This window comes from Hipposideros armiger, unplaced genomic scaffold (genome assembly GCF_001890085.2).
Source record: "Hipposideros armiger isolate ML-2016 unplaced genomic scaffold, ASM189008v1 scaffold_27, whole genome shotgun sequence".
NCBI classification, from domain to species: Eukaryota; Metazoa; Chordata; class Mammalia; order Chiroptera; family Hipposideridae; genus Hipposideros; species Hipposideros armiger.
Window position 1 is genome coordinate 2,569,466 of NW_017731377.1, and position 14,696 is coordinate 2,584,161.

The following is a 14,696-nucleotide window of genomic DNA, read 5'->3' on the forward strand; positions in this document are numbered from 1 at the left end:
GATTAACTCTTGGGGGGATCCTGTGGTTCCAGAGCCCAAAGCTCCTGTTGTTCCAGGGCCCGCTGTGGGTAGGGGGCAGACCTGCTTCCCACACACCTGCAGTTTTGTGGGTGCTCTGTGCATTCCTGAGCTGGAAATGCATGCGCCTCTGCTCAGCTCAGAATAGATGGCGATTTTCTTCCTAGTAGTTTTCTTTAAAAGTCATGCCAGTCATTTTATATCCTTCCCCAGAAGTTTTGATCGATGGCAGTCTGGTCAGCCAGAAGCTGCCAATGAAATAAAACTGCTGACTTGGGAACTGGCTTTGGCTGAGTTTATTAAGCCTGAACGGGATGGGAGTGTGTGTGTGTGTGTGTGTGTGTGTGTGTGTGTGTGTGTACCCACATGTGCACAGGATAGAATCATAGCATGGGATTCGATGGAATTGGATCTGGAAAGAACGGAAGTGGTCTCAGTTCAAACACAGGGGAAGTACGAAGAACCAAGCAGTGGGCTGTGCCTAATACATGCTCCCTTGTGCCACTAGAGGGCACTGAGGAATAAAATCCATGTCTCCTGCCCCCAAGCCTTTTCTTCTAAAGCAGACCTGGTTGGCCCCTGGACAACGGTTTCAGCTTGAGCTCTTAAAAGTCAAACCTCAATTGCCTAAAGGCTCAGTATCATAATTTGGATTTCAGTTCTAGGATGAATTTTTACCATCAAAATATTTTTTTTAACTGATCCTAAAATAAAATGAAACGCACATTTACATTTTACAAATAATTACCTAAAAACCCAACACTTGAGATAAGGCTAAAAATTATTTCACTGGGTGGAGGAGATGGGATTAGCTTGGACCAGACTTAATGAGGCTTTAAATATAAATCTGATGAGGTTTCCACTGTAGGTACCTTCTTTTCCTGATGACTTTCCCATTGGCAACATAGCCATTTCTCATTGGTCCTTCTTACTGTGACTGAATTAAGGTCATCTGTCTGTGTTGAAAGTATTCACTGCCAAGTAGATATGCCTGCATGGTCCCAGAACCCTATGAATGGGCAATGGGCAGTTGCCATGATGACTTTGGACCTGGTGGCCCTGTGTAAAGGTTCTGAATACAGGGCCAGTGGGCGGACAGAGGGCCATAGAAGACTTTGAAATTATAAGCAAATATTTGATTGTGAGTAGATGTGGGAAGAGTATCCTTAGTGTTTATCGGATTCTCAAAGGAATCTATGACCCCTTCCCCCACCAAGATGTTAAGAACTACTACTACCATAAATTCAAGTTTCTTTTTTATGATACATTTTCTACAAAAGGAAATGTCACTCCATCTACGGTGGGGGTTGAGTGGATCTCACACGGCAGTCTCATGAGCACTTGTATACACTTGCATATGAGTGCGCGCTGACGTGCAAGTGTGCACATCCGCACCTCTTCCACACACGTGTCGGTAGAACCAAACCCCCTTCTCCCTCCCTGTCCTGCTCTGTAGAATTCCAATACAAGGTTCTTGGTGGCTTCATATCGACCTCTTGTACCTTGGACACACTGCAGGACAGTACAGACTGAGCGCCCTGGGCCTCGCTTATCCTACATTCCCAAATTCTGGGGACAACGTGTGTATGGGAAGGAGCATGGAATTCAGAACTGGGCAGACCTGGATTCCTGGCCCAGACCCACCACTAATTCTCCAGGTACATGAATTTGAGCATGATTCTTCACCTTGTTGAGTTTCACTGTGAGTAACGTCAGATGATGACACCCCTGTAGGGCTGCTGGCATGAGGAAATGAAAGAAAAGGCGCCCTGCAGCTTAGGTCTGGACCATGGGAGGGACCCTGCAAACTCCTCCTCTCGCTTCTGTTAGAAATTCCATATGGAACCTGGCACTTAAAATGCAAGCTCTGCTTTATGACACTTTGAGTAGATCTTCTGTCATCTCTTGGCATCAAGTGATACTTGGGAAGTTTCTGGAATTCGTATCTGGAGGGCATTTGTCCCCCTGAGTGGATGAGAAGCAGGCAGTCCCAGCTCTGTCTCTATTAGGTGACTTTAAATGGGCTTTCAGTGTTCGTTTTCAACATCTTTATAATACCGTCACTGGTATGTGGGGTCAGTTGAGGTGGGATAAGAAAAAGAATAACCAAACCACTGTTTGCAGCAAGTCTTTTCTCTGTTGTACTCTGTTTGCACTTCTTTGGGGGACCTTAATATCTTCACAGAAGGCTACTGACATGAACAGGCTGAGAAGTATCTAAGTAACTGTTGTGGGTGTGCTTGTCATGTGGCAAGATGTATTATTGGAAAGCCAAAAAAAAAAAAAAAGAGAAGTGACCATTGGTGGATGAATGGCTAAACAAAATGTGATATTTATATAGACATTCTGACACATGCTGCAACATGGATGAACCTTAAGGACGTGATGCTAAGTGAAAGAAGCCAGTCACAAAAAAAGACAAATACTGTGTGATTCTACTTGTATGCAGTACCTGGAGCAGTCAGATTCATAGACACAGAAAGTGGAACGGTAGTTGCCAGGGGCTGGGGGAAGAAGGACTTGTTATTGAATGGGCACAGAGTTTCAGTTTGGCAAGATGAAAAGTTCTGGAGACTGGCTGCACAACAATGTAAATGCACTTAACACTACTAAACTGTATACCTAAAAATGGTTAAGATGGAAAATTTGGAGTTACGGATATTTAAGCACAATTTATTTTACAAAAATCAGTGAGATGACCTAAAAAATAGACATCACACATTTTGCGTTCTAGGGATAGGGGGTGGGGTATGATCTAAATATAGGATGATCCGTATCTAGAACTCTTTCTGATATTTCAAAATCATAATCTGTCCCTTTCGGAGGATAAGTTAGCATCTTTATTTGGTCCCCTGGGACAGTGGTCCTTCAGGAGTAACGGAAATAGTCAAGGACTCTAGCCCCTGCTCTGCAGCTTACTGGCAAGTGACTATGCACCAGCCTCCTCTCTCTCTGGGCTTCATGAAGTGTCCTCCACTGAAAAATAAGAATACTGATTCTCCCCTCTTAAGTCAGCCAAAGTCTCACACGGACTGGAGTGTGTGAGGAAGTTCTTTGGAGACACTGCAGTTGGGGACAAAAACAAGGGCTTGGATGAACACTGCCTCCATGCCTTGATATACTTCTCACCTTACCTGTTGACACTCCACCATGGCCTGTGCTGCTGGGACCTCCCGGCTGCACTTTCTCAGGGTGGTATAAGAGTATGTCATTTCCATACAGTAGGCTGAGTGTACTTGGGCACTTGGAGAATCTCAGCGAAGCTAATAATAAGCTTATTAGCAGGTTGCAATAAGCAGAACGGTCACATATTTATGAATTTTATTGAAAGAAAGGTTTCTTGCCAGCAGACCTGGAAGGATGGGTTGGGCCCGGACACTTCCTCGGGTGTTTGTGGTGTTTGTGGGGCTGGAGACAGCTGTTGTGAGGGCTGGGAGCTCTGCCACAGCTTATTGACACCCACCTCTTTTTCCTGCCCCACAGAGAAGCTGTGAAGCTGTAGAAGTGGGGAGTGAATGGGGGGTGGGGCGTGTAAGTGGAAGCCTACCTACTTTAAGAGGGCAAAATGGGTGGGCTAGCTTTACCCCAGCATGGGGGTTGACAGGAAAGGGAGCCAGGACTATCGTGTAATTGAAATACACCAGGGTGCTATGCACGCTGTACGCCTTATCTTGGATTCACATAATAGGACAAGGAGCTAGGTGTTGTGTCCATTTTACAGATAGAAAAGCAGCTTCCAGAAAGAAAATGATAAGAGAATAAAGACATCAGAGGCTTCCTGGGCCCTTCTAAGAAAAAGGTGAGATGAGTCTGTGAGAAAAGCATGACCCATGACATGAGGTAACCTTCCAGAGATGCCTCGAACCATGTGGCATACTGATGTGTATTTTAGTGAGACGCCCCTTCCTTCCCTCTAAAAAATCAGCAGGGAAAAAAAAAACGCCACACACAAGGAGCTCTAGATAATTGTTATGGAGTCAGCAACAGTGGGAGTTAGAAAAAGGAGGGGTGAGAGAGTTAGGCCCGAATCATTTCTTCCCCTGGAGCTGGTCCTGGCTGAGGAACTTAGCAGAGGAAGAGGGCGCACAAGGCTGGCTTTCTGCGTAGCAGTGGGTGGACCCAGCCTTGGAGCCTGGAGAGGGGAAGGACATACTGGGCCCTGGGTTTGACCAGCAAGAGAGCATATTTCCTTGCAGCATCATATAGCGAGGTTTCCAATCAACCTGGCTGGTCACTTTGGCCAGCAAATCCTTCATGATTTGCACTCATCCCCCATACCACAAGGTGGCGCTGTGAAGCCTGGAAGAAGAGCAGCCTCCTGGGGTTGGGGTCAGCCTGTGCTGGAGGTCCGGCCTACCAGGGGATCCCTGAGGGATTCATCCTGTGAGGACAGCTATAATTGAAACCAGAGTGGTTGCTGCAGCTGCTTTCAACTCTTTATCCGCCCCTTTATCCCCACTCTCATGGGTACAGCCTCCTTTTTATGATATGGGAAAACTGTTGGTGATGTGATTCATCATTTCTATAATCAGGATCGGTCCATCACTGGCGCAGGTCCCCCCACCCCATGGATGGTGGGTTGAGACTGTGCAGGCTGAGGACATGTGACTCCCAGTTGCTAGCCCTCCTAACACTTTCTGGTCTAGTGGACAAGTGAGCGGGAGTGATACTAGGATCAGGAGAGCCTTCCATCGGCAATAATTCATTACGGAAAAATAAGCCATTCACAATCACTGATACGTTAGCCATTACTAGTAACAAATTACTTATGATCCTCATAATTGGCCGGGGCATCTGGTATATGGTGATGTTGTAGGAGAGGTATCAGAAGACCGAGGTGCACCCAACAGCACCGATGTAGCTTGCATGGACCCAAGTTGACCTGTGGACTTGGAGGCCCAGGGTCCATCAGTAACCAGTCTTCATCTCCCACTTCCCCCTGCTCCTCCACCTCCCCCATCACCCCACTCAGCCCCTAGAAGAGCAAATGGGCTTTTCCAAGAGCTGCGGGTAATGCTGAGGCCACCTTCTGTGGAAGACAATTGGTGCTTCCCATAAGGACACAGCTGCCACAATGCCATGTCTAAAGAGTAAATCCACCCACGGAATTGGCCAAGGGCCTATGACAAGGAAAGAGGCAGCTCAAGCTCCCTGATCCACAAGCTGCCTCTCACTGTTGCTTCCCAGGTCCACAAGGGCAGCTGCAGGGACCCAGATGGAGCCCCAAAGGTCAAGAGAATCTCCAGGAGATCCCAAGACTCAACTGTTCTTTTTTAAATTCATTCATTCATTTCTTATATATTAAGCCCTGAGATGAGGTAGACAAATAAGTGCATCCACACTCAAGGGGCACACAATCTAGTGTGTGTCTCACTGGAGAAGAGTGGAAGCGGCTTAGAGAAACAAAGGAGAGCTAAAATGCCATGTCACAAGCACTGTAAGGGACAGTTGGATTGCAGGAGCATAGAAGATGGAGTGACCTTCTGCCTTATACAATCAGGTTAGGTTTTAGAAAGCTGGGAACATTTGATCTGGGTGCTGAGAAATGGCTACAAGTTCAAGCAATAGGGAAGAGAAGAAAGAACATCGCTAGGAGGTCGTGTGCAAGGGGATGAAATGTTCAGGCGATGTGTAAAGTAAAACAGTCCTCAGAGAGGAAGAGAAAGAAAAGAGTAAGGAAAGGGCGAGGGAAATGAGGCTGAGGAGGCAGAGTGGAACCCAGTCGGGAAGGGCTGGCAGGTCCTCGTGAGGGACCCGGGAGAGGCTTTTACTCTGTGTGCTCCCAGCTCCAGACCAGTCCCTAGAGGGAGATCTCATGTTCTATTTACCCTGTAGTTTCACCAGCACATAGAAGGCACACACAGTGGAAGGGGCGGACCACAGCAAAACTGCCCGTCACAGTTTACAGTCACAGCAAGAAAACTAATGCACAGAGAAGACCTAGGAAGTCACCTGGAATCCCTTGCACTGTGCCCAGCTGTGTGTCTGGCAAGACCTATTGGGGGAAACAGGCCCTGGAGTGATTTGCTTTTGTAAAGTGAGAAAGCCGAGGCTGTGTGGAAGAAGGAAAAATAGAGACTGGGTAGGATTTTTCATTTTCCTACTTCTTCTTTTACATCCAGTTTCTTTGTGTGTTTTAGTCTTCCCCCTCCCCCAGTTACAGAGCAAGGGTTGAGGACAGCCACAGCCTTGTTTGTGCTGTGACAGTCTCAGCCTGAAAGCTGGCTGGCCCAGAGCAAGGGGGCAATGTGGACCATAGGCCTGGTGGCTTTAGCCTGTGTCTGCCACCCCAAGACCTGGCCAGATGTCCCAGTTTAAGGGGAGCTGGGGGAGGGAAGCATAGCTCTGTCTTCTGTAGGTTTTCATCACTGTTTATTCTTGGTTTTTTCCTCTCAAATAAAAGTGGAGTGTCTGCCATCTTGTGGCAGAGGTCTGGTACTGCCTGGGCCCCCATCTTCACACCTCCCTTCCCACTGCTCCCCAAAAGGGACATTGCCCCTTTGGGGTGGTCCATGGTCAGGGGTCAGTGAGAGGTGGTGTGGAGAAGAGGGGCGCCTGGGCAAAAGCGTTCACTGGGCTGGTAGAGAAGCTTCTGGGAATGCCATCCTTGTCCATTCAAGAAGGACGTCCATCTATGAAAGAGAGGGCAGGGTGGGCAGCATGCGAGGAGGTCGCCCTCAGAGAGGACAGAGCCCAGATGGGGCAGGGAGTGGAGATGTCAGCAGACCTGGGCCCTGGCCCCGGGAGTGAAGGAGACGGGAGGGCCAGCGGATCTTGACAGCAGGCAAGCTCCCATTCAGTGGGGCCATGGCAGGGAAACTTCTGAGGTCAAAATATGAGATCACCTCGGGATGTGGAAGACTCCTGTCGACACGCGCAGAGAATCTAAGGTACAGCCGGAGAGGAGCATGTCTCAGTGGGTGTGTCTGGAACAGTTTGAGTGGATGGGTTCTCTGAGGATACCCCTGGGCTTCCCCCCTGGTGAGAGTGTGAACTCCACTTGTAAATCTGGAACCTGCTGGAGGCAACCTTTTCTTTGGTATTTGGACCCAGCAATAAGAAGCAAGAGATTATTTTAAATCAGTCCAAGACATTCTCTGGCTCTCTGAACTTGGGCCAGGAATGTCAAGTCCTGAGCTTGCATCTTTTTCTTTCCACAAGCTCTAGGCCAGCACCCCCCCCCCCCCCCCCGCAGACCTTGTGCTTATCATCTTCACCAGAGTATTCCACTGCCACCGCCAACCTAGTGTCCCAAAGCCTCCCTTCAGTGGCATTTCGTCACAGGCAAATCCGAGTGATAACTTAAGGAAATGTGTTGCCACTATACACTGTGGGCGCTGATCCCTTTCCATCACAGTGAGGTCATTCCTAACTCTAACCAGGACAGTTAACCAGCCCCAGGTTCTCATTCTCATTGAGGTTCTGCTTCCTGAAAACAATTCTGGCACCAAATGCTGTGTTAGCTGGTGTTCCGTCACGGAAACAGAAAGCGTTTGAGGGTAGATTTTACAAAGGGAATTTCGTGCTTCCGGCATCATTAGGAGGGCTGTTGGAGTGAAGGTCAGGCAAAAGCACCACTGGACTTCAGGATACCAAGAAATCATTGCCGACAACTTTAATTGCCTGCAGCTCAAGAGTGAATGGCTCTCAGGAGGGGCAGGCAGTGTGAGGCCTGCTCTCTGCAGATCCCTGCGCCCACTCTCACAACTGCACTTTGCACATAATGGCTTCTCTTCTGATTTAGCCTGCCAGATTTCATGTGTGCTTCTCTCATTGGTGGCATCTAGACTGGAGTGCTGCTGGCAGCCAAACCTGGGAAATGTGGCTTCCAAGCTTTCAGCCTGTGCAGTACCAGGGCCAGCTGAGCGTGTCAGGGATCAGGACACAAGATCTGACACACACTTTTAAAGATGGATGATAATAATAGTACTTCCTTCATATGGCTGTTGTGAGGCTAAAATTAACATTGTGAAGTCTTTGTGCAAAGCGTGGCATATGGTAAACCCTTGATAATTGCTAGTTTACAAAAAAAGTGTCAAAACTGAAGTCAGAATGGCTCCTGGTTGTCATTTCTAACCCCTGTAAGGAAACTGGCTGTTTCTGAGCTGCAGGGTCCAATCCACCTGCCTTGGCGAGCGTCCTGTTCCTCACTGTCCCCACCTCCTTGTCAGATCCTCAGTCTGCCTCGCTCTGGCTCAGAGGGCTGGATGGAGATTCAGGAAAAGAGTGAACATTCTCAGGGAAAAAAAAAACTGTGGCAGTGAATCGTGCTGAATATTAATATTGGATTCCTGACACCGCAGATGTGAGGACTTCCTCTCAATTAGACCAACGGATAGTCAGAGACTGCTCAGTTCCCTTATGGAAACACAAGTCCCAGACCCCACCTTGCTCCCCTGTCCAAAATGGAATCAGTGAAACTGGGCTCGACTCTCTGTAGCCTTGTGCTCAAATACCGCAAGCAGGGAGGAACGAAGGCACAGCTGAAATCCAAAAGGGAAAGGAAACGGGCTAAGATCCATGGGGAACAATGTCTATTTCTTAATCGGGCTCCTGCCCCAAATAGCTCCGCTCTCCTCCCCAGACATGTGTTTTTGTGTCTGTTTCTCTCCTTGGCAGCAGATGCCGCCAAGCCTTCAACTAGGTCACTGAGGGTGGTGATGAGCTGGCACAGGTCATCAGGGCACATCCTCCCCTGACTTCACTCCCCAGGCCCTGGGGGCTGAAGTAGCAAAACCCAGACCCCAAATGACCCCCTGCTCCCCAGAGTGTTTCTGACAGAGCCCTGCTCCCTAAAACCATAGTGAGGGAGTGGAGGATCCGCTGTCCTGCCTGTGAGATGGCAGGGGGCCTGTCTCTAAGCTGGTGGCAGAGGCCACAAGAAGGGGCGGGTGTGCCGCTTTCCCTGCCCTGTCCTCTCGGTACCCCTGTATCCGTTCCCACCGCAGCCCTGCGTGGGTGCTCTCAGGGACCCCCATTCTTCCCAGTGCAGCCAGGGAGCCATGCATCCCTGCTGTTTCCCCTGGGAGAGCACTGGGCCGGTTTCACATGGACCCACAAGGCCCAAACCAGGGCTCCCAACACGCACGGGGGACAGCAGTGATGTAACCGGTAAAGTGTAAATGACAAGGTCAGAGAAGCTGATTCAAGCGCCAGTCACCTGAGGCACAGGGAGGTAAGAACTTGCCCAGAATAACCCAGCTGGGAAGTGGCAGAGCCCGGGCCGCAAGAACCCACTACCCACCCCAAGCCACCGTGTCTGCCTCCCTCCGTGTCTGCCTCCGTGTCTGCCTCCCTCACAGCCCGAAGTCCCTGTCCCACTTGGGAGCATCTCTGCCCAGGATCAGGTCCTGATGGTGCCTTTCTCTCCGCAGGTCCTGTCAGAGCACAGCTATGGCCAGATCACGACGGACATCCGGGAGGGACAAACTTTCTACTACGCGGAGGATTACCACCAGCAGTACCTGAGCAAGAACCCCGACGGGTACTGCGGCCTTGGGGGCACCGGCGTGTCCTGTCCGCTGGGTATTAAAAAGTAATTTCTTCCCACGTGGTGGGCCCTTCAGGTTGAAAGCAAAAACGCTTTCAACAAGTTGGGCAATTCTTCTGTGGCTTTCGTCAATGGCTTTTTGAAGTGCACAAAGCACAAAGGCGTTGGCCAAAATCTGATTTCTTGAGGTATAATTTACGTGAAGCGCCATGGTGAGTTGATAACATGTAATTTGTCTTCTAATAAGTTGTGGTGGGAATAGAGCTGTGACATTTTTTGGATCGTTTGGGGTCTGTCTGAATGAGGATAGTGCATATGGTGTGTTCACCCTTCTTGTGCTGGGGTGCCTGCAATGGAGCTAGGGAGGGAAACAGGGGACTACCAGGCAGGCTGGAGCATGCTCGAAATTTTTTACCTGAGCCCTGTCCCACCGCACATGCCCTTTACCCTCCAGTGCCTTAAAATTTGCAAACAGTTATAGCCTCAATAAAGCCCTCACTGCACTGCTTAGCTCTACGGATCCTGTACATGTGTGAGGGTCTTGCCCCACCCCCACCCCCACCCCGCGCCCTCCTGTGGCAGAGCAAATGGGAGCTAGCTAGGCGAATTCTAACGCATTGCTGACAACTCTGAGAAATGCTTGTTTTAATAAACGTCTACAGCCTAATAATACAAACTGCCTGATGTCTCATCTGTCTTTTACTTGTTTAGGTAGGATATTTCTAAGTATTGTGCGATAGAAGCCTCAGAGTCATTTTCCCCCAAATGGGAAATGTGATTGGAGTGTTTTGGAAAACGTGCATACCTCTGGCTCCTTGCACCTTTAGTAATCACAGCTGTTCTCCACATGCGTGTGACAGCCGGCACACCAGGGACTATTCTAGTTAGAACAGACACATGCAATTTCTGCCCTGAAAAGTCTTCATATTCAAGGCAAAGGGTGGGGGACACAAGCAAAAAAAACATGTAAACAACTGAATCAATAAGATAATGTCAGATCCTGAGAAATGATACGGGGATAATAAGTAAGATGAGATGGTAAGTTGTATCTGGGGCTGTGGAGTCTCCTTGAGGTGTGTTTTAGCTACGTGGGTCAGGGGAGGCCTCTGGGAGGCAGTGAAACGTAAATTGAGAACCGAATGATCTGATGATGCAAAACAGACACGTAAGCACAAGTTGTGAGGAGGAGAGCAGAGCTATTTGGGGCAGGAGACAGATGAAGAAATAGACATTGTTCCCATGCATTTAACCCATTTCTTTTCCCTCTTGGATTTCTGCTGTGCCCTAAGCATCTCGAGAATTCAAGGAGATACAAGTGAAAGTCTTGTGTACAGGACAATACTTTCTGCAAGTGTTTGTTACTGAAGGAACAAGAAAGCTCTTAAGTAACAGAAACCAAGATTACAGCGAGGTGGGTGGCACTAGAGTCACTGAGTAATAGAACTGGGAGAGAGACCCCTGGGGCCACTTAATCCAACTTGCACACAGGAAGAAAGCAAGCCATCAAAGACATCTGAGACATCAGCTTGAAGGAGGCCTTGGACAGGGCCTCACCCACTGTAGAAAGAGTCTGGGAAATAAGGTTGCCAAGATGTCAGTCACTATAATCTTGGGAGAGGTTAGGAGGTCTGGCATGGTGCTGAGCATCAAAACCAGTATCTGGCACACGGACTTGAAATGTGGAAGACAATTTAGCCCCTCCCCCGTTTGGTTGTTAGGAGGATAAAATGACATAACACTTGGGAAGTCCTTAGTCCTCAGCATTTGCTAACTTAACAAATAAAATTTTCTCAAGACATAACTTTGAATAACTGAGTCCTCAGTTTCATTCTAGCAGATTAAGGAACTGGCTGAATTGGTTCTACCTGTTTTGGCCTTGATCAGAGTCCTTATTTTATCATCACGGACCTGCCTAGTTTCAGGACCGTCAGCCTCCTTGATGGCAGCTCAGAGGGTGAGTGGAGATTCAGAATTCCATGTGGGTGCTCAGGAAAAAAATGAATTGAGAAACAAGCTCAATATTGAGACTAGATCGAACATTTTTAGAAGACTTCTGTCCTTCCCTCTAAACAGAATCAGTCACAGTCTAATTAACTCCTGTATGAAGGCACAGGCCCAGGACCCACCTTCCCCACTCTGTCCCAGATAGAATTGATGAAACTGGAGTCGAGTCTCTGTCATCATGTGCTCGAATACCCTAGCTGGCTGGTAACAAGAAAGAATCAGGACATAGCTCAAATATAAAAGCGGAAAAAGAAACAGGCTAAAATCCACAGGGAAAACTTGCTATTTCTTAATCTGTCTCCTGTCCCCAATAGCTTTGATCTCCTCCCCCAATTTGTGTTTATGTGTTAGGTTCGTTTCTCTCGACGCAGATGCCACCAGACTGACAGCCTCTAAACTAGGTCAAGAGAGTGGTGATGAATTGACAAAGGTCCTCGGGCTATGTCATGCCTTATCCTCACACCCCCTCCAGTTCCCTGGCCTGCTTTCTATAGCATCTGAGGGTGGTCCCCTGATCTCCAGAACCTCAGGAGCTTGGGGAACCCTCTGTCCAGCTCCTGGGCTCTTGCAGATTTCCAGCCTTCTTATCTGGAAGGAGAGGGTAAGGTAGATCTTTACTGTCCTCAGCCTTTTTGTCTCACCCTAATCCTGAGTCCTCTCATGTTCATGCCACTCTAGCACTAATGAAAGAATTTCAGAAGACGGTTGTCTGTTTTTCATGGCAGCCAGCAAACCAGACTTCTCCTGTAGACTTGCATTGCAGTGGGGCCTGTTTCAAACAGACAGACAAGCCCTAAGTCAGGGCTCCGCTATGTGCAATTCTGACAGCATTGGTGTAGTGAGGAATAGGTTTTAGAGTCAAACAAACCTTCTTTCAAATTCCAGGAAATGGAAACAGAGAATGAAGTGGCTTTCCCAGTGTAACCCAGTAAGCGGCAAAACCCAGGGTCCACCTGCAATCTGACAATTCCTACTCCAGTTGACTTTTTGCTGCTTCATTTAAAACTTGCACTCCCCCTGAGTACCTCTCTCCTTCCCTGATAACCTACCTCTGTTAAGAATCAAGGTTCAAATTTTTCCCTTTCCTCAAGATGTCCTGTTAGAGAATAGCAGACATGCTTATGACTAATAACTGAGAGGGAAGATGTTATATTATGCTCAAGATTACCATCAGCAGTGTTGAAGTAAAAACCCTGTTGGATACTGTAGACTTGGGGCAGGGGATTTTCCTTCCCAATGGGATTAAAAAATAATCTCTCCATTTTCACTTCTAGGTAGTATGCTATAAATTATGGTAGACCGGTACTCCCACTGTATGAACAGAAAAACCTGGGTAATTTTTGCTTTTAAATCACAGCATAGGAAAGCTATGAGAGCAATGAGGACTGCATTAACTACCATTTCAGAGGATCAGCGCTGTTATAAAATGAGCTGACGTTGCCAATAAGTTTTTGTCCCTCCTCTCCTCTGGGGATATTTTCCAGTTCGGACTACAGGCTGAGAACCAGACTTGGTTCAGGAGATCCTCTACAGGACCAGAGAGAAACCAGTAAAGTTTTTATTTGTTGCATGGGTCTGGAGGAGAAACTGGAAACTTCAGGGGTCTCAAGTACACAATTTTGAGCTGAGTCGATGACTGACAAGCTAGACTTAACATGTTCTTAAAGGTCAGAGGGAGCCATCTTGCAGTCTCCATGTTTAGGGAACAAAGATCGACCAACAGCAAGAATCTGCCTCAAGATCACTGGTCATGTCCTCTTCGGGGTAGGTGCCAGGTCGAAGCTGCCTGAGGTGAGAAGCTGGAGATCTAGGATGGAACTGCAGATCTCCTGCAGACTTTCAAGGCTGAGGAGTTTGAGATCTGCCTGCCTCTCAATCAGGACCCTGCAAAGGCCATGCCCAGAAAATATGGATTAGTGAGAGACAGACTGAGTCTATCTGAGCTTTGACCACAAAAGCAGCCATAACCCAGGTAAATCCCTGACTGGATCAAGGTGATCAGCCCTCTTATTTATCTGCCCAACAGAGGACAGGGGGATCCTTTCATGTGGAAGACGACAGTATGTGGAACCTCTTTAGCTTTTCTTCTTCTAAATGTGCAATGTTGAGTATTTGAATTGATTAAACTTATTGAAAATAAAAAAATTAGAAATTATTAACCATACAAAGAAGAAAGAAAATATAACTCCCCAATCAAGACATTAACATTTCCAGTATGGATTAAAAAAGAAAGCCAACTATATACAATTTATATATATTAAATATAAGAGCACAGAAAAGTTGAAAGTAAAATATTAGGAAAGAAACTATGTAAACACTAACCAAAAGATGGCTGGTAAAGCTACACTAATATCAAAGTAGACTTTAAGGCATGAAGAGACAGAATCACATAGTATTCAGACACTGGAGGTAGCAGATGTGGGACTTTAGATTAACCATAATTAATATGTTACATAAATTGGAGGCAAGGTGGACAGAATGAGTGAAAAGTTTTAGAATTTCAAAAGAGAACTGTAATTTATAAAGAACCAGTGGATCTTATAGCACTCAAGGAATACAATATCTGAAATTAATAATGAAATGGGCAGTTTCAACAGCAGATTATGAGGTATGACAATTAAGTTCGCAAACTTTGTTGCAACAATGTTGCTATCCTTTTTTGATATCAGAGGGATTATTCATGTATGATTTTGTTCCAACTGGACAAATAGTTAACCAAGTTTACTATTTGGAAGTGGTGAAAAACCTGTGTGAAAAAGTTAGACGACCTGAACTTTTTGCCAACAATTCATGACTCTTGCATCACAATAATGCACCAGCTCACATGACACCACTGTCTGTGAGGTAGTTTTTAGCCAGTAAACAAATAACTGTATTAGAACACCCTCCCTACTCACCTGATATGGCCCCTAATGACTTCTTTCTTTACTCGAAGATAAAGGAAATATTGAAAGGAAGACATTTTGATGATATTCAGGACATCAAGGGTAACATGACAACAGCTCTGATGGCCATTCCAGAAAAAGAGTTCCAAAATTGCTTTGAAGGGTGGACTAGGCACTGGTGTTGGTACATAGCTTTCCAAGGGGAGTACTTTCAAGGTGACTTGTAGTGATGATATTCAGCAATGAGGTAGGTAGCACTTTTTCTAGGCTGAGTTCACGCAGTTCATTGACCTCATGAA

General features: G+C 47.1%; 1 protein-coding gene across 4 annotated transcripts in view; it reads left to right on the forward strand.

The window, feature by feature from the left end:
* The window catches only part of MSRA (methionine sulfoxide reductase A), a 375,212-nt gene extending 365,194 nt beyond the window's left edge, over nucleotides 1-10,018 (forward strand). For all 4 annotated transcript variants that reach the window (XM_019636163.1, XM_019636166.1, XM_019636165.1 and 1 more), the window contains one exon: nucleotides 9,393-10,018. In XM_019636163.1, the coding sequence (XP_019491708.1) occupies nucleotides 9,393-9,557 (165 nt within the window). In that variant the 3' untranslated portion in view covers nucleotides 9,558-10,018. The remainder of the gene's footprint in view (nucleotides 1-9,392) is intronic.
* Nucleotides 10,019-14,696: the final 4,678 nt, after the last annotated feature.